Source organism: Spermophilus citellus, assembly GCF_964194105.1.
Source record: "Spermophilus citellus genome assembly, chromosome: 9".
In the NCBI taxonomy this organism is placed as follows: Eukaryota; Metazoa; Chordata; class Mammalia; order Rodentia; family Sciuridae; genus Spermophilus; species Spermophilus citellus.
Window position 1 is genome coordinate 58,037,718 of NC_138191.1, and position 26,786 is coordinate 58,064,503.

General features: G+C 37.5%; 1 protein-coding gene and 1 long non-coding RNA gene across 5 annotated transcripts in view; one reads left to right on the forward strand and one right to left on the reverse strand.

Annotated features, from left to right (window-relative positions):
• The window catches only part of FNBP1L (formin binding protein 1 like), a 116,600-nt gene extending 92,811 nt beyond the window's left edge, over positions 1–23,789 (reverse strand). The window contains exon 1 of one of the 4 annotated variants that reach the window (XM_081306884.1): positions 23,411–23,787. In XM_081306884.1, the coding sequence (XP_081163010.1) occupies positions 23,411–23,434 (24 nt within the window). In that variant the 5' untranslated portion in view covers positions 23,435–23,787. Of the gene's footprint in view, positions 1–23,410 lie in introns of all 4 variants that reach the window. The other 3 variants (XM_081306882.1, XM_081306883.1, XM_081306885.1) reach the window with 3 other exon arrangements.
• Positions 23,451–24,227, forward strand: LOC308656144. The gene is made up of 2 exons (XR_014023609.1): positions 23,451–23,591; positions 23,833–24,227. It is a non-coding gene; the product is annotated as an uncharacterized lncRNA (long non-coding RNA).
• Positions 24,228–26,786: the final 2,559 nt, after the last annotated feature.

The following is a 26,786-nucleotide window of genomic DNA, read 5'->3' on the forward strand; positions in this document are numbered from 1 at the left end:
CCTCTAGCTTCATTTCACATCTCACATTATGTTCCAGGCATAACGACCTCTCATTAATTCTAAGAAATGATTTCATCATCAATTTGGATTTTTAAAATTCATATTCCCCACCTCAACCCCAGGCCTCCTAAATCAGAATCTCTGGGGGAGGGACCAGCAATCTGGTTGTTGTTGTGGTGGTGGTGGTGGTGGTGGTGGTGGTGGTGGTGGTGGTGGTGTCCAAAAGAATCAGGATATGTGAAGAACCCTCCCAAGGTTCCGCATTCTCTGACTCCAACTAGGTACATCTATTATTAAGTTTCCACAATTAGCACTCTGAACTTAGCCCTCCCTCATCACACTTGTTATAGTTTAACTCAGTACCTATCTTCTCTGCAGAATGGGAAGTTCCTTCTGAGCAAGACCATGCCTGTGGTCCTTACTGTCCGTTTCTCCAAAATCACACTCTACTTTTCATCAACACTTCTCTTGACCCCATACTGACTACATCAGTGGGTTCTTTGCCCTCTAACAACTCCTTGGGTTGGGTAAATGGGAAGCACAAGAAAGATGAAAGTGAGGCCACTGTTTTTATTTCTCTGGCTCTGTCAGATAATTATAGAAACTACCAGGCTTCCTCTCTCAAAGCTACTCTTAGGAGCCTAGTAACTGTTTCCTTTCCTTGACCTTAAAGCCTAAGTAACAGCAACCCCACCTGTTAAGTATCTCTGAGGGTAATAATACACCATGTACTGCTGATTCCATTAATCAGACTCACACATTTATTTTTAAAAGTCTCTTCATTAACCATCCTTCAATTAGTCTGTTCAAAGACGTGCTAAGCTCCGTAAAAGATTGTAGACAACGTGGCAATTACTTCAAAAGTTGGTAATGTATACCCTGTGTTAAGTACAGTGCTTCCTACAAAAGTAAGTTTTCTATAAATGTTTTGAACATATGAATGACCCCCAAGAAGGGTTAAGAATTGCTGGGTAATATGGATCCAAAAACAAAAATAAAAAACATCTTGGGAATCACACAAAACTTTGTTGAGTTTAGCTTTGCATAACAAAAGTTAACCTGTATTAGTTTTGTCTTCTGTAATACCATTTTACATATACCATCATTTACAGAGTTGGCATAAAAATAAATAAAAGAACATTTAGTAGACAATGTTCTAAATTATAGTCACCTCTGTTCCCTGAATTCAATTTTCAATTTTCTGGCAAGAATCATAAAATGGCTCAAAAATCACTTCTCAATTACATAAAATTTTCCTTTAAATTGACTTATAAAGAATAAAACAAGGGCTGGGGTTATAGCTCAGTGGAAGAGCACTTGTCTAGCATGTGTGAGGCAGTGGGTTTGATTCTCAGCACCACATACAAATAAATACAATAAAGGCCCATCAATATTAAAAAAAAAGAATAAAACAAGATAAAATAATTTTTGAGACAAGCAAAATGAAAAGAGACACAGACATCTAAGATGATCCAAAAATGAAACGGAGATTTTAAAAAACCTTATGCACCTGCTAACAGTGAACCAGAATCTACAAAATAGCAAATGTAAACAGTCATAAGAAACACCATTTCCATACAATAAGAGAGATGTAAAGAAGCCAGGCATGGTGGCACATGCCTGTAATCCCAAAGACTGGACAGGCTGAAACAAAAGGATCTCAAGTTCCAGGACAGCCTCCACAACTTAAGAACCTGTTTCAAAAAATAAAAAGGGCTAGGGATGTGGCTTAGTGGTTAAGCACCTCTGGGTTCAATCCCCAGTACAAAAAGAAAAAAAGCTGAAATTTCTCTCACAGGTTTCATAGAGAACACAACTGCAATGAGCAATAGTCTCAGCATCTTCTTTATGGTAAAACTTATTTTTTATGGTAAAATTTTATGAATAAAATTTATCTTCTTTATGGTAAAATTATTAAGAACTTTTACCAATTAAAAAAATGGGGGTGGGGAGTTACCAGGATTAAACTCGGGGCACTCAACCAGTGAGCCACATCCCCAGCCCTATCTTGTATTTTATTTAGAGACAGGGTCTCACTGAGTTGCTTAGGGTCACTTTTGCTGAGGCTGGCTTTGAATGCACCATCCTCCTGCCTCAGCCTCCCAAGCCTCTGGGATTACAGATGTGTGCCACCTTTTAATGACCTCTTTGCATATATACTAATGGCTGGCTTCTCAACGAAAACAACTCAACGACGTGCTGTAATGGACATAATAAAAACCAAGGCTCTGCATTTATAAGCTCTGCCACTTAATATGAAGTAATTTTGGACAACATACTTAACCTATCAAAACCAATGAGATACTCCCCCAAAATGAGATACACTGTTTCAGATACAGTTTTCAATAACTATTAATTATTAGTATTACTAAAAATCAACTATATTCAATAATTACTAGGTTATTATTGGTATTACTAAAATCAACTGTATTAAAAATTTATTAGATTATTATCAGCATTAATAAAATCAACTTATTAAGAGATGAAATGGAATTTGGCTCAGTCTAAGGAGTTTTCTGATATGCTAGCTTGACATTAGTAAAGATTCTAAAGTATATAAAACAATGGTTCTCTTGGGCTGGGGATATAGTTCAGTTGGTAGAGTGCTTGCCTTGCATGCAAAAGGCCCTAGGTTCAATCTCTAGCACCACAAAAAAACAAACAATGGTTCTCAAACCTTCAATTAAAATGAAGTTTACAAAACTACAAATAGCTGCTCATCCTATACCCACTACTTAATGAATCAGAATATCCAAGCCAAACAGGCCAAATACCCAAAGGCAACTGAAATGAGAGGGAGTTGTTGTTTAAAGTATATAAAACCCACATGATAAATCATAACTTCCCTAAGTTAAAAGAAGGAATCAATCAACAATTCACCCAAGCAAAAAACAATTACAACAAATAAAAAAGAAATAGTTGCTTAAAACTAATACAGTCAAAAAAATTGAGGGCTGGGGATGTGGCTCAAGTGGTAGCAAGCTCGCCTGGCATGCGTGCTCGCCTGGCATGCGTGCGGCCTGGGTTCGATCCTCAGCACCACATACAAAGATGTTGTGTCCGCCGAGAACTAAAAAAAAATAGATATTAAAAAATTTAAAAAAAATTGAGATAAAACAAAAATATGACTTTGATTAACAGAACAACTAATATCCTATTTACAATATATATGAATAAATAACAGTGCAGCATTTGTAATATTGCATTACTAAAAAAGAATGATAGTATGATAGTACTGTCATTATTCTTAGTCTAGAACCAAAAAAACAGGATTAAAAAAAAAAAAAGGGGGCTGTGGATGTGGCATGTGGCCCAGCGGTTGAGCACCCCTGGGTCAATCTGGTACCAAAGAAAAAAAATTTTAATTATAATGTTTTAAATGTCTTTATCATTGACTGCTTTAATTAATTTCAGTTTTTAGATATATTTTATCTACTTTGAGTTCTTTTTCTATATTTTTTATTTGTGTTTTTAATTATTTTGCTTTTTAATTTCAGTTTTTCTTTTCTTAAATTTCAAGTATATCTTTTTTTTTATTGGTTGTTCAAAACATTACAAAACTCTTGACATATCATATTTCATACATTAGATTCAAGTTGGTTATGAACTCCCAATTTTACCCCAAATGCAGATTGCAGAATCACGTTGGTTACACATCCACAATTTTACATAAAGCCCTATTAGTAATTGTTGTATTCTGCTACCTTTCCTATCCCCTACTATCCCCCCTCCCCTCCCCTCCCATCTTCTCTCTCTACCCCATCTACTGTAATTCATTTCTCTCCTTGTTTATTTTCCCGTTCCCCTCACAACCTCTTATGTGTAATTTTGTATAACAATGAGGGTCTCCCTCCATTACCTTGCAATTTCCCTTTTCTCTCCCTTTCCCTCCCACCTAATGTATCTGTTTAATGTTGATCTTTTCTTCCTGCTCTTCCTCCCTGCTCTGTTCTTAGTTGTTCTCATTATATAAAGGAAGACATTTGGTATTTGTTTTTTAGGGATTGGCTAGCTTCACTAAGCATAATCTGCTCTAGTGCCATCCATTTCCCTGCAAATTCCATGATTTTGTCATTTTTTAGTGCTGCGTAATATTCCATGGTGTATAAATGCCACATTTTTTTATCCATTCATCTATTGAAGGACATCTGGGTTGGTTCCACAGTCTAGCAATTGTGAATTGTGCTGCTATGAACATCAATGTGGCAGTATCCCTGTAGTATGCTCTTTTAAGGTCTTCAGGGAATAGTCCGAGTAGGGCAATAGCTGGGTCGAATGGTGGTTCCATTCCCAGCTTTCCCAGGAATCTCCATACTGCTTTCCAAATTGGCCGCACCAGTTTGCAGTCCCACCAGAAATGTACAAGAGTACCCTTTTCCCCACATCCTCGCCAGCACTTGTTGTTGTTTGACTTCATAATGGCTGCCAACCTTACTGGAGTGAGATGGTATCTTAGGGTGGTTTTGATTTGCATTTCTCTGACTGCTAGAGATGGTGAGCATTTTTTCATGTACTTGTTGATTGATTGTGTGTCCTCCTCTGAGAAGTGTCTGTTCAGGTCTTTGGCCCATTAGTTGATTGGGTTATTTGTTTTCTTATTGTTTAATTTTTGAGTTCTTTGTATACTCTGGATATTAGGGCTCTATCTGAAGTGTGAGGAGTAAAAATTTGTTCCCAGGATGTAGGCTCCCTATTTACCTCTCTTATTGTTTCTCTTGCTGAGAAAAAACTTTTCAGTTTAAGTAAGTCCCATTGGTTGATTCTTGTTATTAACTCTTGTGCTATGGGTGTCCTATTAAGGAATTTGGAGCCCGACCCCACAATATGTAGATCGGAGCCAACTTTTTCTTCTATCAGACGCAGAGTCTCTGATTTGATATCAAGCTCCTTGATCCATTTTGAGTTAACTTTTGTGCATGGCGAGAGGAGGGGATTCAGTTTCATTTTGTTGCATACGGATTTCCAGTTTTCCCAGCACCATTTGTTGAAGATGCTATCCTTCCTCCATTGCATGCTTTTAGCTCCTTTATCAAATATAAGATAGTTGTAGCTTTGTGGGTTAGTCTCTGTGTCCTCTATTCTGTACCATTGGTCCACCCGCCTGTTTTGGTACCAGTACCATGCTGTCTTTGTTACTATTGCTCTGTAATATAGTTTGAAATCTGGTATCGCTATACTGCCTGATTCACGCTTCCTGCTTAGAATTGCTTTTGCTATTCTGGGTATTTTATTTTTCCATATGAATTTCACGATTGCTTTATCTATTTCTACAAGAAATGCTGTTGGGATTTTGATTGGGATTGCATTAAACCTATAGAGAACTTTTGGTAATATCGCCATTTTGATGATGTTAGTTCTGCCTATCCATGAACAGTTTATATTTTTCCATCTTCTAAGATCTTCTTCTACTTCTCTTTTTAGGGTTTTGTAGTTTTCATTGTATAAATCTTTCACCTCTTTTGTTAGGTTGATTCCCAAGTATTTTATTTTTTTTGAGGATATTGTGAATGGAATGTTTTTCCTCATTTCTGTTTCAGAAGTTTTGTCGCTGATATACAGAAATGCCTTTGATTTATGCGTGTTGATTTTATATCCTGCCACTTTGCTGAATTCATTTATTAGTTCTAGTAGTTTTTTTGTAGACCCTTTTGGGTCTTCTAGGTATAGAATCATGTCATCCGCAAATAGTGATAATTTAAGTTCTTCTTTTCCTATTTTTATGCCTTTAATTTCTTTCATCTGTCTAATTGCTCTGGCCAGTGTTTCGAGAACTATATTGAATAGAAGTGGTGATAGAGGGCATCCCTGCCTTGTTCCAGATTTTAGGGGGAATGCCTTCAATTTTTCTCCATTGAGAATGATGCTCAAGTATATCTTTTGGTCAGCTTTTTATTTATTTTTATTCTGCTGGATCATAAACAAGGTGGCTGGGGTGTGGCTCAGCGGTAAAGGGCTTGCTTCCCACTGTGTGAGGCACTAAGTTGGATCCTCAGCACATTAAAAAAAAAAAAAAAAAAAAAGTAAATCAACAAAATAAAAACATCGCGTCCATGTACAACTGAAAAAAAATTTTTAAAGAAAAATAAATAATATTTACAATAAAAATTTTAAAATAGGAACAAAGAACAGCCAAAATATGTTATGAGAATTAACAAAAATCTACAATAAAATTGATGTTTGAATTATGCTGAAGGTTTTCATTATTTTTAAATATTTCCTAAACTCCACCTTTCCTGGCTTTCTACAGTTGAAACAACATATTGAACCTAACAATGTATGAAAGCTTTCTACCTAGACAATAGCAATGGCTACCATCATACACAGAAGCAAAGAAGATAAACCAAATAGAACGCCAGTTACCTGAAAGGTTTCTTTAAAAAAAGTAAAAGCAGCCAGGCCAGTTCAGGCTGAGGAAGGAGGACCACAAGTTCAAAGCGAGTCTCAGCAACTGTGAGGTGCAACTCAGTGAGACCCTGCCTCTAAATAAAATACAAAATAGTGACTCGGAGGTCAAGTGACCTCGAGTTCAATCCCTGGTACCAAAAATAAAAAATAAGAGAGCATAATTAACATCTCTTAAATTATGCCAACATGAAACACTTCTTCATAAGAGTGGCTGACAAGTCTAGGGAGAATATCTAATATAAATACTGTACTTAACATCCCCATTATATTTTTCCTTTTCTTGATACAATACCACTACCATCAATATTAGCCTTTATCTTACTAACACATACGGGTACTATCACAAGAATTTAAGGTGAACATTGATATTTAAAAATTCATAGAAGTAAAGAAGAGACATGTACCTAAAGAGACACAAGTAGACAATGTGCACATGAAATAATTCTCAGTATCATGTGTCATCAGTTAAATGCAAATCAAAACACAATCAGGCAATACTTCGTAACTATGATGGCTATAATCAAAAAGCTGGACAACACAAGGAAAAGGTGTTCATAGTGGCATTATTCATATGACAAAGGTGAAAACAACCTGAATAAATGGATTAACAAAATGTGCACATGCATACAATGAAATATTCAGTAATTAAAAAAGAATGAGGGGTTGGGGCTGTAGCTCAGTGGCAGAGTGCTTGCCTAGCATATGTGAGGCACTGGTTCAATCCTTTGCACTGCGTAAAATAAAGGTATTGTGTCATATACAACTAAAAACAATTTAAAAAAAAAAAGAATGAAGTACTTGTAAATGCTACAACATGGATAAACCACGAAAACAGTTTACTAATTGAAACATGCCAGTCACCAAAGACCACACATTGTTATAATTACATTAATATGAAATGACCAAAGCAGGTAAATCTATAGAGACTAAAAGATTAGCAGTTTCTGAGACGGTACTCAAGGCAGAGAAGGAAATAGGAAATAACTCCTAATGGATACCATCTTTTCTGGGATGATTCAAGTCACAGTAAGAGATCAGTGGGAACACAGAAATGAACAGGTGAAGCACAGAGAATTTGAAGGCAAAAAAAGGGGGGGGATTATTGTGGTAAAATACATAAAACATAAGATTTACCACCTTAACCACTTTTAAATGTATATACAGTTCAGTGGCATTAGGTACATTCATATTGTTGTACAGCTACCACACCACCCATCTCCAGAACTCTCTTCACCTTGCAAAACTGAAACTCTACACCCATTAAAGTCCCATTGCTACTCTACAGGCCTCATTTAAGTGTAATCATGTTTTGCAGTATATTAAAAGACTTTCCTTTTTTTAATTTTAATATTTATTTTTTAGTTCTCAGCAGACACAACATCTTTGTTTGTATGTGGTGCTGAGGATCAAACCCGGCCGCACGCATGCCAGGTACGCTTGAGCCACATCCCCAGCCTGACTTTCCTTCTTTTTTAAGGCTGAATAATATTGTGTATGTGTGCACATGTGTGTGTGTATTTGTATACAGATATATATAACACATTTTGCATATTCACATATTTGTCCAGGGATATTTAGGTTGCTTCTCTACCTTCTGGCTATTGTGAAGAATGCTGCTATGAACATGGATATACAAATATCTATCTTTTCAAAATATTTTTAGTTGTAGATGGACATAATAATTTGTTATTTTTTGTATGGTGCTAAGGACAGAACCCAGTACCTCACACGTGCTAAGTAAGGGATCTATCACTGAGCCACAACTCCAGCCCAAATATCTCTTTAAAAAGCCGTAATCTATTATTTTGGTATACAACCAAAAGCGTATTGATGGATCATATGTTTAATTTTTTGAGAACCCACCATACTGTATTCCACAGCACTACACCATTTTATATCCCCACCAAGAATATACAAGGATTCCAATTTCCTCACACCCTTAACAATATGTTATATCTTGTTGTTTTCATAGTGGCCATAAAAGTAAGTATAAGGTGATGCACAGGGAATTTTTTAAGGTGATGAAACTACTCTCTGTATATATTAGAATGTTGGAAACATTACATTCATTTGCCAAAACTTACAGAATGTCACAGAATAAAGAATAAACCTTAATGTGTGCAATTTTTTAAGAATCATATAGGCAATCAGAGGATCCTAAAAAAAAAAGTATGCAAACTGATAGAAAAATCTAATTATTTCACAAATATACAAAACCTCACTAAAGGAGATGGAAAAAAGGGGCTGATCTAATGAAGAATCTAAAACCAAAGATAAAAAGAAATGTACATAATCTCTATATTCTAACTGATAAAGTTGTTTAACACAGAGGTATGCTTTAACAACTCTGATATCACTATACATGTATACTGGAAATGAATAAACAAAAGATGACAGCTAGAGGAAGTTGTTGGAGAGGAAATTTACAGATCAAGGAGCAAGGTCAGAAGGAAATATGAGGTAATGGATTAGATTTAGAGACATCAGTAAGAACTCAGGTTTAATATAGATACAGATGGTTACATATATAAATATTTATAGAAATGTATACAAACACAGGCTTACATATACACTGTATTTCTTTGTATTAGCAGAAAGGGCCTAAAAGCAATGACATCCTAGCAGTAATGAGTCCCAGATCTTGGTTTCTAATACCATTCTCCAATAAAATGAACCAGGACTCTATGGAGAAATGGCTAATTCTAGGACTGAGGCAGGAAATACACAAGAAGAATCTGGAGCATCTTGTAATCCCAGAAAGTAAAAAAATGCTAAACACACACAGCATGTTAAAGTATGTTAAAGGGGCAGAGGAGACAACTGAAAGAGCTCCAAGAGCCAAGTGTGAAACAACGTGAGCCTCAAGACTAATGAAATATTGGGCTGGGGTTGTGGCTCAGAGGTAGAATGCTTGCCTACCATGCATGAGGCACTGGATTCAATCATCAGCACCACATAAAAATAAAAATGAAGATATTGTGTCCACTTGTAACTCAAATATAAATATGTAAAAACTAATGAAATACTGAATCAAAACTTAAAAAATAAATGGGACTGGGGTTGTGCCTCAGCGGTAGAGCACTTGCCTAGCATGTGCAAGGCACTGAGTTCGATCCTCAATACCACATAAACATAATAAAATAAAGGTACCATGTCCAACTACAACTAAAAAAAAATAATAAAAAAAAAGATTATCAAAAAATAAACATCTACAAGATCATACTGGTATTAAAAAGATTGATTAAATTAATAAATGTAGCACAAAAGGCAAATCTCTTGTGCAAAATTCCAAACAAATTATAAACATACTCTACCCTAAAGGAGGGCAGAATAACATCCCTCATCCAATGTGGACTTCACATAATTACTTCCTAAGAAAGAATACAGTATTAAAAGTGGAGTGGGAAGAACTGGGGATGGAGCTCAGTAGTAAAGCACCCCTGGAAAGATGAAGGTAGGGTATAGAAAAGGAAGGACAGAAGGAGGAAGAAAAAGAAAAGAGAAGGGTGAAGGGGTAAGAGAGGAAGAGGGGAAGAGAGGGGAAGGAGGAGAGAGGAGAAAGATCTCAGTAGAGAATACAGTGGAAACTTGACAAACATTACTTCAGTCAGTTAACCAAGATCAAAATCAACAGTGATAAATTATGATGATATTATATACCCTAAAATAATGTGATAAAAATAGTACTCAGTCTTCCTCCTCAAAACCCATAACCCATGGTCATGAAGAAACAAATACATTCCAATGGAAGGACATCCTACAATATACCTAATATTCCTCAAAATTCTCAAGGTCATCAAAAACGAGGAAACTGAGAAAATGCCAGACAAGAAGTACCTAAGATGACATAATAACTATATGTAAAGTATAACAGAAAAAGGGAATTAGGTAAAAACTAAGAAAATCTAAATAAACTTGGAACTTTTAGTTAATAATGTATCAATATTTGTTGATTAACTATATCAAATATACCATTTTAATGTAAGATTAATAATAGAGGGCAGAGGTAAGTCATAAGAAAACTCTTATCTCTGTACTATCTTCTCAGTTTCTACGTAAATCTAAAACTATTCTAAACAGAAAATCTATCAACTTAAAGAAAAAAAGAAAAGCAAGTCACAATAACTCCACACTGATGGCCTCTTACTCTCTGTAGATAAATTTATAGCTTGGAATTATACCTAGGTGAATAAGGAACCCAGACTAAATAACAGAAAATCTTTATTGTTCTCAATATCTAGGGAAACTTTATAGATACAAAATAAATTCCTGGACTTGTTTCAGACTCTTTCCTCAGTTTCTGAAGTACCTTATTGGTCTGGGGTCAAATCAAGTCTCCATTAATTCTGGATTTTACTAGCTCAAAATACCCAAACATTCTGGCAGGTGATGTCAGCAAGGAATAGTATAGAAAAAAAACAGCAGTCCAAAAATTCCAACTACAGTACACAAGCCCTTATCAACAGGCTTCTTAAAACAATGGTGGGCTAAGATACTTGAAGATCCTATCTCTACTAAAACATCTGTTGTCACTTATATTTACGGCCTATTTATGATATTATTCAAACATAACGCATGTCTCTAGAAAGCTATCATTAATTCTTTAAGAACAGAGACCATAAATTCTATGCCCTGGACTACCTTACACCTATTTCCCTTCTTCCTAACAGAATTCTAATTTTGTTCAGGTGTCAATGAGTCCAGCTCTGGACAATGAGGCCTAAGGGGAAGGTTGTCATGGAGTTTCTGGGAGAGCTTTTTGCACTTCTGATAATGAGACAGGCACAGTCAATAATCCTTTTTCTTCCCCCCTCCACCTTAAATATAGACATCATGGTTAGAGCTACAGTTACCACCTTGCAACCCTAAGGCAAACCTGAAAACAAACTGCACTGGTGTTGAGTCATGAACTCCCGCCAATAACAGCCTGCTTCCAAACTTCTTACATAAAACAAACTGCTAAGTCCTAAGAGGAAGCAGAAGGGAAATCAGAGGGAGAAAAAGAACAATCAAGTTGTGGCTCTCAATACCATAAATAGCAATGGTATATGTGATCAACAGCTGAACTTGCTTTTACCTCAAAAAGAATATGTACTCCTCCTTGGCTTTCACAAAAGAACTGCAAGAGAAGTAGGGAAGAAATATCATGCAAATCCCTTAAAGGGATCAAAAAACTTCAAACAGTCCAAATCCTTAAACTTATAGGCAGAGCATATCAGAACTCAGTATGCCTTAATCTTGATAGACTCTTTCCATGGTTTGGGAATCACAAAATATCAAAGGAAAGCATCTAACAATATCAAACCAAAAACAAAGAAACCAAAATAAAGAAAAAAAGCAAACTTGGAGGTTATGAATATTATGCAAAGGTAAGAAAACTAAAAAAAACAAGAAACTTTTTTTATTCTTAATTGACAAGTAAAATGTGTGTATTTATGGTTTACAACATGTTAATTATATATAAACACTGTAAAATGGCTAAATTAAACTATTGAATATATGGATTACTTCACATATCATTTTTTTGTATGTGAGAACACTTAAAAACCTACTTTGGGCACTTTTCAAGTATACAACATTAATAACTGTGGTCATCATGATGTACAATAGATCTCCCAAATTTATCCCTCCTACTATAACAGTGGTCCACTTTACCTTTTGAACATAGTCCTTGCCCAGGACAGTGGCCCATGCCTGTAACCCCAGCAGCTCAGTAGGCTGAGACAGGAAAATCAGAGTTCAAAGCCAGCCTCAGCAAAAAGCAAGGCACTAAGCAACTCAAAAAAAAAAAAAAAAATTGCCCTTGCTACTTATTTTAAAAGGGACATATTTTTCTTTTCCTTTTCTCCCTCTCTCCCTTCCATAACCTGGGGGCAGGAAACAAGATTACCTTGAAGCTGGGTGTGGTAGCACACACCTGTAATCCCAGCAGCTTGAAAAGCTGAGACAAGAGGACTGCAAATTCAAAGCCAGCCTCAGCGATGGCAAGGTGCTAAGCAACTCAGTGAGACCCTGTCTCTAAATAAAAAATACAAAATTGGGCTGGGGATGTAGCTCAGTGGTCAAGTGCCCCAGAGTTCAATACCCAGTATGGGGAAGGAAAAAAAAATCCACAGGAAGATGTCACCAGAAGAACTAGGAAGTGACTATTCCCAAAATTAACAAGTGAATTTCAACACATCACCAGGGTGCATCTGGGACCACCAGCCAGGCCACACCTGGAATGTCGCCTTTGAATAGCTTCTTTAAAAGCCCCGTTTTCCCTGATGGGCAGAATAGCAGCCTCTGGGACAGAAGTCCCCTGTATTTCTCCTTTCCTAGCAAAGCAATAAAACTTCCTTTTTCTCAAAACCTGTGTCCTTGTTGTTGGATTGGCATCTGGGATAAGGATCGAGCTTTCTGTAACACTACCTAATTGAAATTTTGTGTCCTTTGACAAACACCTCTCCACTCCACCAGTGATTCTGGTAACTATCATTTTATTCTCTGTTTCTACAGGTTAAGACTTTTTTACACTCCACACACAAGTGAGACCATGTGGAATTTGATTTTCTGTGCTTGGCTTATATAATGTCCTCTGGGTTCATCCATGCTGACCCAAATGACAGGATTTCCTTTTTCAAAAGGCGTCTAAACAGTATTCCATTGCATTTATACATTTTTCTTTATTTGTTCATCCATTGATGAATACTTAACCTAGGCTGATTCTTGTTTTAGTCTACTTGTACCCCTACAACAAAATACCTGAGACCAGATAATTTATTAAAAAACAAATTTATTTTTCATAGTTCTGAGGTTGGGAAATCCAAGATTAAGAAATCAGCAGAACTAGCATCTGCAGAGTACTGTTCTCTGCTTCCAATATGGCACCTTGTTGCTGTGTCTTCACTTGGTAAAAGGGGAAAAAGGGATGGAAGGGGTGAACTCTCTCCCATAAACCCTTTTATAAGGGTTCTAATCATATCCACGAAGGCAGAGTTTTCAGGGCCAAATCACGTTCTGAAGGCCCCACTTAATACTGGTGCATCAGGGGATGAAGTTTCAGCATGAATTCTGGAGGGTACACACACATTCAAACCACGGCAATTCCATATCTTAGCTATTGTCAATAATGCACAATAATCACGGGAGGATTGACATCTCTTCAACATACTGATTTCATTTGCTTTAAATATACATCCAGCAGTGGGATTGTTGGATCATATGGCAGTTCTAGTTTTAATTCTTTAAGGCACCTCTACATTGTTTTACATAATGGCTATACTAATTTACATTCCAAACAATAGTGTACTGGAGTTTTCATCAAAATTTATCTTTCTTCTTTTTTTTTTTTTTTTTTGATAATAGCCATTCTAACAGATGTGAGGTGACATCTTCTTGGGTTTTAATTTGCATTTCTCTTATGATTAGTGAGGTTGAACATTTTCACATACCTGTTGGCCACTCATGTTTGTTTTTAATGGTGCTGGGATTGAGCCCAGGGCCTTGTACATGCTAGGCAAGTGCTATACCACACTAAGCTATACCCCAGTCCCTGTATGTCTTCTTTTGAATAATGTCTATTCATGTCCTTTGCCCATTTTGTAATCAGGTTATTTGATATTGAGTTGAGTTTCTTATATATTTTGAATATCAGTAAACTGTCTTGCAAACATTCTCTTATTCCATAGCTTTTTACTTCACTTTGATGTTTCATTTGCTGTGCATAAGCTTGTTAGTTTGATAAATCCATTTATCTATTTTTGGTTTTGTTGCCTGTGCTTTTGAACAACAAAAGTCTTTTCCAGGCCCAATGTCATGACACTCTCCCCTGGTTTTCCTCTAGTATTTTTACAGTTTCAGGTCTTACACTTAAGTCTTTAATCCATTTTGAGTTGATTTTTTAATCAACCTATAAGGTGTGAGATGAAGAGCTAATTTTATTCCTTTACACATGAATATCCACTTTCCCCAAAAAAACTTTCTTTGATCTAAATAACAAACTAAGGCAATATTATTGCTCCAAAATGCAAGCAGAAGATACTACTTTAAACATTAATTCAGAAAACAAAATAACAAAACCAGCTTAGATGTTACAAATATAATAGCAAAAATCTTGAATTCAACATAAGAATTTCCTGTTTCCAGTCATAGCAAGCTAGGTTATTTGGATCAGTTACCACTATTTCACTTTATTAAAATTGGAATATAATCTATATAAAATATACTTCAAAAAAGGTAAAGCAAAGACAAGCCAAAATAATAAGGAATTGCAAGGTCACAGTAAAATAAAAGAGAGAATCCAGAAAGACAAAAGCACACAAACTGCTTCTTTCCTAGGATGTTTGCCAATCCCAAAAAACTAGATCTTAGTTTTAATAACACAGCAGGAGATAAGGGGATAGAATTCTGTTATGTGGTTATTAAATCAGAATTCACAAAACAGAATTTCAAGTCTTAAACTTGGTTTAAGGTAGTCCCAGACTAGTAGTGACCCCAAGTACAAGGCAAAAGAAAATATAAACACTATAAATACAATCAAATATACAACTAATCAGAGAGAGATGATTCTAACAAACATCATGTTAAACAGAAGAAGTCACATACAGGAGTTTATATTGTGTGATATAATTTATATGAAGTTAAAATCTAGTCCATCCTGATATAAATCAGAATAGTTGTTACCTTTGAGAAAGGTATTTAATTGAGATAGCCTATGGAAATTTCTGTATCTTGATCTTGGTGGGAGTTACATGAAAAAAAAAAAAAAACCCATGGGCTGGGGATATAGCTCAGTTGGTACAGTGCTTGCCTCGCAGACATAAAGCCCTGGATTCAATCCCCACCACCACCACCAAAAAAAAAAAAAAAAACCCTTAAGTGCTCACTTCAATAGCAGGTACACTAAAATTGGAACAACACAGAGAAAACTAGCATGGCCCTGGAGCAAAGATAACACATAAATTCATGAAGCATTCCATATTTTTAAAGAATGAAATTATGGCATTTGCCAGTAAATGGATGGGACTCAGAACATCATGCTAAGTGAAATAAGCCAATCTCAAAAAAACCAAAGACCAAATGTTGTCTCTGATATGTGGATGCTAACCCACAATTAAGGAGAGTAGGCAAGGAAAAAATAGAATTTCATTGGATTAGACAAAGGAGAATGAAGGGAAGGAAGGGGGAATGAGAATGGGAAAGACAGTAGAATAAATCAGACATAACTTTCCTTTATTCATATATGAAATACAAGTGTAACTCCATATTATGTACAACCGCAAAAATGGGATCCTAATTGATCCACAGAAATCATTGCTTTCGGGGAGGGGGCGGGTGTGGGCATTGGTTGTACTTCATGTATATATGTCAAAATAGGTTTTATGGTCATATATATCTAAAAATAACAAATAGAAAAGTTGAAAAAAATGTACTTAAACTAAAGGTCATTTTACAGTTAGAAAACATTTTACCATAAATATGTACAGTTATGCATCAATTAAAAATGTCAAAAGAAAAAAAATAAAACTACATGATCTCAAAAAAATCCTTAAGCTGTACATATTAGATTTGCATACTTACGAATGTTACACCCTAATGAAACCTTATGACAGTGAAATAAAGAAATTTTCAGATAAAAAAGAAAACTATTATTAATCATTTTCAGCCTTCGCAAATAGTAAAGAATGTGAATTTAGTTTATAATCTAGGTTGGTCCAGAAGATTGATTCAAAAGCAATCGTTTCTTTTTTCTTTTTTTTTTTTTTTAGTTGTCAATGGACCTTTATTTTATTTACTAATACGTGGTGCTGAGAATCGAACCCAGTGCCTCACACATGCTAGGCAAGTGCTCTGCCTCTGAGCCACAACCCCAGCCATATATACATGGAGTACAACCCATGCCCACACCCGCCCCCTGCTCTGAAAGCAATGGTTTCTGTGGCTTTTTTTTTTTAAAGCTATTTACCACAGCTATTCTACTTCTATGATTTTTATTTTTATAATTTATACTAGAAAAAGATAACCTCTAACCATTCACATTTACCAAAAATTTCAGTGACACCTTAATATTTTACTCTGAAAATCAATCTTTTATCAATTAATAGCCTCAGACAATTTACACTGACCTTTTTATACATGACCATCAATACTGACCATCAATAGTCAAAGTATGTAACAAACAACTGGGTGTTCTAATTTTTAGAATCTAGAGGGCCATAAATATGTTATCCCTTAAGCTAATCAATTATACTCAAATAAATCAAGGAAATGAGAATCCCAGACCTAAATAGAGAAATTTTTCATATGAAAAGTCACTAGTTATATTTCCAGATTACAAAAATGACTCCTAAGGTCAAAGACATGAAAGGTACAGTCCTTTCCCAGAATCCATAGGAGATTGGCTCCAGAACATCCCACAGATACTATCTGCAGATGCTAAAGTTCCTCAAATAAAATGGCCTAATATTTGCATATAACCTATTCATGTCCTCCTGCACATCTTCCCAAAAACTTTAATTCATCTCTAGATTATTATTAATACCTAATACAATGTAAATGCTAGGTAAATAGCTATTATACTGAATTGTTTCAGGAATAACAAGGAAAAAAAATTTATATTTCCTGTATAGTGTAATTTTCTTTCCTGAACATTTTCAATCCACAGTTGGTTGAATCCACATGTGTAGAACCCACAGAGGACTAACTATGTACACCTTGAGGGAAAAAAACTAAACTACCCTAGTATTCAAAACATAAAGAGTATAAAGTTATAGCGATCCACTGAATTCTTCCACTGAGTCAACAAATATTTGAGAGCTGATTGAATGCCAATTCCTTTCCTAAAAATTGAGTATACAGTAGGGACACAGCTGGAACACAACAGATACCTTTTACTTCTAAAAACAACAAAATAATAGTGTGCCAAAAGTAGGAGAATCTACCTTTATACATTTATGCTTTTAAAACTATAACAAGTATAGAATACTATTTCACATCCCTCATGAGATTTTTTTTTGTTGTAGTTGGATACAATACTTTGATTTTATTTATCCACTGAGCCACAACCCCAGCCCCTCCATGAGATTTTTTAAAATCTGCTAATTAGTTCCCAAGAAAAACTGCCTCTAAACAACAAATATTAATAACTAATTTGGTTATTTTGGTTATAATAGGGATATATTTTTTCTTCTTATTCTTCTCTTAGTTTCCATACAAATTCTAAGTGCTGAATCCCACATTAACAAAGCAGTCAGATACTATCTTACAATGCCTGACAGCATCCCTTATGCTGTGAAAGAAGTTTCAAATCACTAGACAATGAAAATTATGCATAAGCAATCATAGGTTTTACCACAACTTATTTTAGGAAAAAAAGAAAAACAATGAAAGGTACAGATTACAATATTATATTATCTGTAACCCCAACAGTCTATGATCAAAGTATAATTTCCAGTTTATTTATTTTTTAGTTTTCGGTGGACACAACATCTTTATTTTATTTGTATGTGGTCCTGAGGCTGGAACCCAGTGCCCTGCACATGCCAGGCAAGCACGTTACCACTTGAGCCACATCCCCAGCCCATAATTTCCAGTTTTTAAAGCATTTTTCCTTCTATCATCAAGGGGTACGCCAAGCAGAGGGAGAAACAGGAATAAGTAGAGATGTGAGGAGATAAAAGGAGGGTTGGAAGATATTGATGGAGCTGAAGCATTTAGTTTATAAGAGCAGTGGGCAACAGATGGGAGGAGAGGTAGTTTGGGATTGAGTGGCAGGGATGAGAAATTTAGATTTTCTTTGGGAATCATTTTGTTACATGAGAAAACTCACAAACTAATAATTAAAGCAGAAACTGGGATATTAAAACTCACTGCTTTTTCCCAGTATACCCCCCCTTTTATCTTCAGAAACAACTCTAGTAACTAAATTGACGTAAAGGTAAAAATAAGTCACAGATAAGAGGGGAGGACAATACAAACAAGTTGCAGTAATAATGTAAGTAAAAAAAAAAATACAACTGGGGGCTGGGACTATAGCTCAGTGGTAGAGCACATGTGAGACACTGGGTTGGATCCTTAGCACCACATAAAAATAAACAAATAAAGGTATTCTGTCACTCTACAACTCTGAAAAATTTTTTTAAAAATACAACTGATTTCAGAACCATATCATATTACTAAAAGAACCAACATACTTCCAGTATTTTTGCAGAAATGATAATATCAATACAACATACATCTTCTAAAACCCAGAGAATTCCCCTTCCAACAAAGAAATTAGAAGAAAGAGGTAATCCCTTCTACTAACACAAACTAAGATTTCCTTTGGTGGATTTTTAAATAGTCTAAATGGTCTGAAAATCAGGTTAATTATATGCTAATACCTAATTACACACACACTCTCTCACACACACTAGGTTCATGAGACAAGCATTCAGCCAGATCAATCTACCCTTCATCACTTTTCAGGCATTCTACACTTAAATTCAAATCAAATCTAACTATTACACCGAGGTCAGCGCAGCCAACATGTACTAAAGATCCTACCAATGTCAGGCTTTATGCCAGGCAGTATGCTGATAGCTGAGGAGAAAGCAATGAATCAGACAACGAATAAGCAATGAATAATACATGCTCTCTGCCCTCTAGGAACTTCTCAGGAACTCCCACATGCATAACCCTCCTTATTTCCAAACCCAGGTGAAATGATACAGCCTTCCTAAAGCTTTCCATACAAAGAATGGAGTAATTTTTCACAGCTTTAAATTCCATTAGTCACTCTCTACTTGTTTCAGGGTTACTTCTAAAGTCATATTTCACTTTATATGCTATTCGAGGCTCATACTGCTAGCCAACTGATCTTTTAGCATGCCCCCCACAAAGCCTAGTTTAGTGCATAGGCTATGATGAGCAAGAAATAAACATCTGTTAAACAATCAAGCATGGTCTTTTTTATCTTTGTGGTATGTCAGATATACATAGTTGAACTGAAATATAAGGCAATTTTTGCATCCTATAAAACAAAACTTTAATGTATTTTTTCCTATCAGTTAATATGCTGCAGGTATGATTACATTCACCCCAAAGTATCTTTTTTTTTGCTCTTAAACTGAACTTAAAGATTGAAGATTACTAGATACTACCTACTGATACAGAAGATACTCAGTTAATAAACCAATACTATTCTCTTGCCATGTTTTCTATCTACAAACAAGGGCTGATAAACAGAAATAAACAGGTAGAAAATTTTTTTGTTTTTTTTTTGTTTTTGTTTTTGTGATGCTGGGGATTGAACCCATTGCCTTGTGCATGCAAGGCAAGCACTCTACAAACTGAGCTATATCCCCAGCCCAATTTTTTGGTTTTTGTTGTTGTTGTTTAAGTTTCCAGCCAAACACATTTTATAGATTGGAAAAAGGAGAAAATAGAGCAAGTATTTTAAGAAAAAGGCAGCCAGGTGAGGTGGCACAATGCCTGTAATCCCAGCAGTTTGGGAGGCTATAATCTCAGCAGCTCAGGAGGCTGACAGAAGGATGAGTTCAAAGCCAGCCTCAGCAATTTAGTGAGGTGCTTAGTAACTCAGTGAGACCCTGTCTCTAAATAAAACATTTAAAAAAAGGGCTGGGGATGTGACTCAATGGTTAAGCATCCCTGGGTTCAATCCCCAGGAAAGAAGGAAAAAAGGTAAGGAGGGAGAGAAAGAAGGAAGGGAGGAGAGAAAGGCAAGGAAGAGGAGTGGAAATGAGTGGCCCTGGAAGAAGCAAAGAAAAGGAAACACCTGTTAGAGGCAGCTCTCCAGTTTCCATCTTATTTTCATCAAAATGGAACGGTGATATAAAACAGGTACCTTGATAAGTCTCACCCTCCTTCATTGATACCAACACTACCTGCAATACAATGCTAAACAGGACAATTTTTTTTTTAACCAACAGAAGGGAAAATAAGGTATAAACAAATATTGACAGGCACAGTGGTGCATGCCTATAATCCCAAGGACTCAGAATGCTGAAGCAGATGGATCACAAGTTTGAGGCAAACCTCAGCAACCTAACAAGGCCCTAAATAACTTAGTGAGACCCTGTTTCACCAAAAAAAAAAAAAAAAAAAAGTAGAAAGGGCTGGGGGCATAACTCAATGGTAAAGCACTGGAGATCACTCCCCAGGACAAAAAAAAATATATATATATATTATATATTTATCCTATGACTATTTTCCTAAGCTTTGAATATACAAGAAGTAATAAGCCAGGGCTGTATCTAGTTCAAAACCACGTGGACCTGGAGCAGTGGCCCGAGTCTGTAATCCCAGCAGTTTAAGAGGCTGAGGCAAGAGGATCTGGAGTTCAAAACCAGCCTCAGCAACCATGGCCCCAAGGAACTCAGCGACACCCTGTCTCTAAATAAAATATAAAACAGGGCTAGGAGTGTGGCTCAGTGGTTGAATGACCCTGAGTTCAACAACTGCTACCAAAAAAAAAAAAAAAAAAAACACGCTAGGCAACATAGCATATAACAAGACCTGTTTCAAAAAATAATAATATAATGTGGTAGTCCCATAATAAAGAGAATACACCCAGAAAGTATAGGCTAGAGAGAGGGAGTTAATAGGAATTGGTCAAGAGAGGGCATTCCAGATAGTAATATCATATCAATGTAGGTTACTATTTTGGAGTTACAAAAGTAATACAGGTTGAGAACAGCTAATTTGAAAATCCCAAATTTTTGCAACGTGCTGACACAAGTGGAAAATTCTACACCTGACTTCCTATGATGGTCACAGTCAAAACACAGGCACAGTAAAAATACTGTATAAAATTATCTTCAGGTTATGTAAGATGTATATGAAACAAATGAATTTTGTGTTTAGATTTCAAAAAATACCTCATTATGTAAATGCAAGTATTCCACACTCTTAAAAAAAAAAAAAACTGGAAATCTGTTCTGGTGCCAAGCATTTTAGCTATCACCTCAAAATGACTAAATTTTATCAAGGTAGAGCCAATATCATAAGACTTCGAAATAAATATCACCATACACACACTGTACTTTCTGTATGCCACACACAATAATTGCTTTATTTTTTGAACAAAACTAAATTCTAACAGCAGTTTCATGTCTTTGAAAAAATGATAGAGAGCCAGGCATGATGGCTGTAATCCCAGCAACTCAGGAGGCTGAAGCAGAAGAATGACAAGTTCTATACCAGGCTCAGCAACTTACGGAGGTCCTCAACAACTTAGCAAGACCCTCTCTCCACAGAAAGTGAAAAGGACTGGGGGATATGGCTCAATGATTAAGCATCCCTGGGTGATTCAACTCCCGGTACCAAAAAAAAAAAAAAAAAAGGATGTAGAAATAAAAATTTCATAGGGTGATCACGATGACTTGGGAGGCTGAAACAGGATAATCGCAAATTCCAGACCAGCCTTGACAAGTTAGTGAGACTATATCTCAAAATAAAAATCAACAAGGGCTGGGGATGTAACTTGGTGCTCTTCTAATTCTGAAAATGGGAAACAAAACTATATCCAGTTCTGTTCATGACACTGCAATCAATCAGAACGTACTAAGTAAAAAGGTATTAATAATTAAGATCCTAATCAATGTAAAAAGCTGAATTTTACATAATTCATTTATGTACATTCCTCCCCATTATTAGAACAATTAATGTTATCTTAGAAACGGAATAGATAGGCTCCTGCGATATTTTTCTCTTGGGTGGTGTGTTTGCAGACAGGGCAGGTACTAGTTCATGTTGTAGGAGATTCCTGGGCTCGCTAAATAGGGGTTCAACTAGATGCATTCTAAAGTCTTTCAGTTAAAAAATTCCCTATCTGTAAGACGTGAAAAATAAGAAAACATTTTGTTCTTCAATTAATCGGATTTGCTTTCACTCCCATCCTAACAGTTCACCTACATAACTCGAAAGTTATTTCTCCCCTTTCTGTGCAGAGATTTCACGAGACTCTCGCAAACAAAAGGCACGGAAAATATGCACAGGTGGGATAAAAAGGGGAGTGGCCGAGGCCCCGCGGCTCTCGGGACAGCGCCCCCACGCTGTGGGTTTCTCCTGCCGCACCTGAGAAATCACTGCCCTCCACACCTCCACCCTCCCGTGGCAGCGTCGGGAACAAATTCTCAGACCTATTACCCTCCACCCGTACCTTGGCCAGATACTGGGCATAGTTTGGAGCCTCCAGAGCCCAAGAAAGGCAAGGAGAAAAGAGAAAGAAAAGGAGAGAGGACGAGAGAGGATAAAGAACGGAAGGGAAATAAAGCAACCCAGCGGCCGCGCGCTCCTTTTGGCAAAATTAGCTTCCCCAAGAATCACTCAATCTAATTCAGATCACAAAAGCCAATGCTGCAGCCCAAGGGCTGAAGCCGAGGTAATCCAGTCGGAGTCCCCCAAAGGTACGCGGATCCGGAGAACTAAGGCACGGAGAGGGAAAATGGGTGTGTGGGCTGGGCCTGGCTGGCCGGAGGCCGGGCACCGAACAAAGCCGCCCAGCTCCCCCTACCTGGGGTTTGGGCGGCGCCGCCCCGCAGGGAGCCGCCCCAGCCCCACAGTCACTAGCCCCGGCTGGGGGTCGCAGAGGACGCCCTCCCCGCCAGCGAACTGCGCCCCTTCCGGACAATGGGCCCCCTCCCCCGCCTCCAGGCGGGCAGATACAAAGGGAGAGGAGAGCAGCCGGCGCGGAGCCAAGCGTCCGGAAAGTGAAGGCGGGGAAGGGAAAGAGGACGCGAGAAGAACGCGGCGGACGCGGGAGCCCGCGGGCCTCTCCCGGGCCGTCCAGGGCGCTGCCCCTCCGCGGCGGCGGAGGCGGGAGAGTGGTCTGGCCGTCCCTTCGACCCCCCAGCAGAGGAAGCAAGAAAGAGCCACACACAAAGAGGAACGGGACTCCCACCATCCGACAGCGCTGAAGCGGGACCGCCTGACGCGCTTAGGCTGCCGACGGTCAGCGGCGCCCGCCAGCCCGCGCCTCCAGGGAGCTGGGGAACCGTGCGGGGCGCCCCTCTTTCGCACTCACCCACAGCTCCGTGCCCCAGCTCATGGCGGAACTTGAGGCGACTCGGATCGTCTGGCTGATCCGCTGTCTGTGCGTCCGTCGGCTTCGCAGTCAGTGTGTCCGACTTCTTTCTCTGGCTAGCCGGCAGGCTCGCGTCTGAACGCCTTTGCCTCGAAAGGTGCCGCCACCGCCGGGTTCCCCAGTGAGTGAGAGAGACGCGACTGGAGAAGCCGCCGCCGCGTCCCCGCCTCCCGGAGCCGGGAGGGAGGGGGCCTGGGCCAAGGGAAGGCGGGACGTGGAGCGGGGAGGGGGCGGGGCGCGGTGCACCCTGGGATCGGGGCGGACCCGCGCTCGCTTGGCTGCGACCGGCGGGGTCCCCTCGAGGGTGTCCTCCCCACTCGCGCCTCTCACCCACGAGGTCTGTAATCTGTGTCCCTTGGTAGGCAGACCGCCCCACTCCTGTCGCCACTCGGATTCCTGCCTCCAAGATGGAAAGGGAGAGGAGGAAAAGACGCCCACTGCCCCTTCTTTGCCCGGAGCCCCCTTAACTGAGGCAACTGCAGACACCCGCATTTCCCGCCTGTGGTTTCCTTGTCTTCGGAACACCCTGACAAAGAAACCTCATCCAAATCCTCGGGTTTAGATTGAGGAGGTGTGGTGGGTGGGTGTGTGGGGCGCGGTGTTAATTAAAAATCTTGTTGGTTAAGGAGATCTCTCATTTCAGGCCTGATGCTTCGATCTTAAGATTCTTGGGAATCATTGAAACGTGGAATGTTGAACGTCAAATGCGAATACAGCATGCCTCCGATTCTCTTTTTAATAAAGTATTATAATTTTATTATAAGTTATTTCAGAAAATCATGAAAAGGGACAAATCGTCCGAAAATTATTTGGGGAAGTTGTCACGGCATGAGATAGGAGTCCATTTCTCTTATCTCCTATGCAGGTGGCCCAGCTGGTCACCTGCAGAAGATGAGACACGAAGAAGTTTGCCTGATTTCTAGGATGGGCACCTGTGGGTGGGGGTTCAGTGGCAGGAGAGGCCAGGTGTCTCCCTGATCGTGCAAACAACCTATTAAGAACTTATAACATCTATCTCAGAATATACAAACCTTGGAGACAGGTCCATCACTTTTTTCCCCCCCTCTATAGAATTGTTTTCCTAACTCCATAATTAGGCAGTCAGCAGTTTGGCTAGTGCTTCTAGATATCAAGTACTTACGCTTATAATTGGTTGTCTCCTAAAACATTTTTCAATCCAGTCAACTAGTAGCGTACTCAGTGAGTAATGACAGCTGGGTGTCCTCCCAACAGGTTCTGTGTCAGCATTTGAAACTCCTCCCCCGACAACACTGGTGAACCAGATTCTTCTGCTTTAATCCGAGTCCTTGCACTCCCTCAGGGTTGAGGCACTTAGCGGGAGCTTTTCTACTCTTGCTAAATATTTTGCTGCTCTTCTCTGAGGTAGCATACAGATTCCACATGAAATGCTTAGTTGTACCATGCCATGGAAGTCTCTGAAACATTGAACAACACCCTAATATTTTTCTATACTGTCTCTATTTCAAATAGAATTTCTTCAAGGTTATTTATATCACCTAACACTGCTAACCACTTTCTCATCTCTCTTCCTCTCACTCCCTAGACATCTTTAAATGTGTTTAGCATTCACAAATAACACTAATTAGTAATGGAAATGGATGTAGTTATCAAATGAATGTCTCATTATTTAGAACCATTCCAATTCTAAGATTTATTATATCTAAATACTGTCAAAAAATTAAGGCATAAGGACTACAATTTAAATGAAAATTGTGTTTTCCCTTTAAAAAGTAAAATAATCTACCATTTGTGTTAAATATTATCCCTAATCATGCTGTCTACATAATTCCCCAATAGAATATAAAGTCTTACCTCCAAGATAAGCATTTTTCTTCCAAATTTTCTAAACAGATTCCACACTTAAAACAATTTATTTCTCTTCAAAAAAGTTAGATTTGTGGGCATCAAACTTAATCAAACATATACATTTTTCAATATTCTCCATTACTATGAATTTAGGCATAATTCATATGACCAACTTAAATTGATAATCTCCTAAGCAATTATTTGTAACATACAAAATTATTTCATATTAAAATCACTATTTACTTCAGTGTTTTCAAGCAAAAGTGATTAAAACATGAAAACTAGTAGCTCAGTGATAGAGCACTTGTCTAGCATGCTCAAGGTCCCAGGGTTCAATCCCTAGCACAACAAAAGAAAATTCTCACAATGAAGTGTTCTATTTAGTGTCATATTTTGTTACAAAAATAAATATTAATCAGATTTCAAAGTATTCCTTTTTATAACATTTCTGAAACTATATAGGCATTTTAGCTGACAGATGCACAAAGTTGTTTTTTGCACAAATTCATGTATATTATCAGCATGGCAATTTATAAGACTGAGTTTTTACATAATCAGAGTTATTTGGATTTAGTTATTTTTATATGTGATTAAATCTTTATGAACCCATGGGAAGGCATTTTGTAGCAGTTCAAACACATGTTTTTTATCTCAAGTTAAAACATAACTCAAATCTTGTTTTGTATTTTTGTTTTGGTTCTGTGGAATGAACCTGGAGCATTTTACCACTGAGCTACATCCCAGATCTTTATACTTTTCTTTTTTTTAAAGAGAGAGAGAGGTAGAGAGAGAGAGAATTTTTAATATTTATTTTTTAGTTATCGGCAGGCACAACATCTTTGTTTGTATGTGGTGCTGGGCCGCACGCATGCCAGGCGAGTGCGCTACCTCTTGAGCCACATCCCCAACCCAAGATCTTTACACTTTTTGAGACAGGGTCTCAGTTAAGTTGTCCAGGCTGTCCTCAAAATTGGGATCCTCCTTCCTCAGCCTCCAGAGTTGCTGGGATTACAGGTATGTACCACTGCACCTAGCTGATTACTCAAATCTTGAAAGAAATCTCTCTTTGGTATAACAAATATATTAATTTATACCCCCATATCATAACTTGAATCATTAAGTTATACAAAAACCTGTCAATTATACTTTTGCTATTTGACTTCTTGGCAATCAATTACCATGTAGTTACTATTTCATATTAGATATTTTATAAAGTAATCAACACTAAGAAAGAATTATAGGAATAATTATTTTACTTATTATTAATAATTAATTTTTATTAATAATTATTTTCACAATGAAGTCACTCTACTGAATAAATCAATAGGCTTTACTTTGTCATGGCTCTTTAACAATTTAAATTCCAGTGCACTCTTTTAATTATGAAAATACTTTTATTGGTGTATTCTATCTTCAAACTTACAGTTGAATCTGGTCTATAATAAACCATTGAAGTGTTACCTTTTATAATTTTTTTATCCTGATTGGG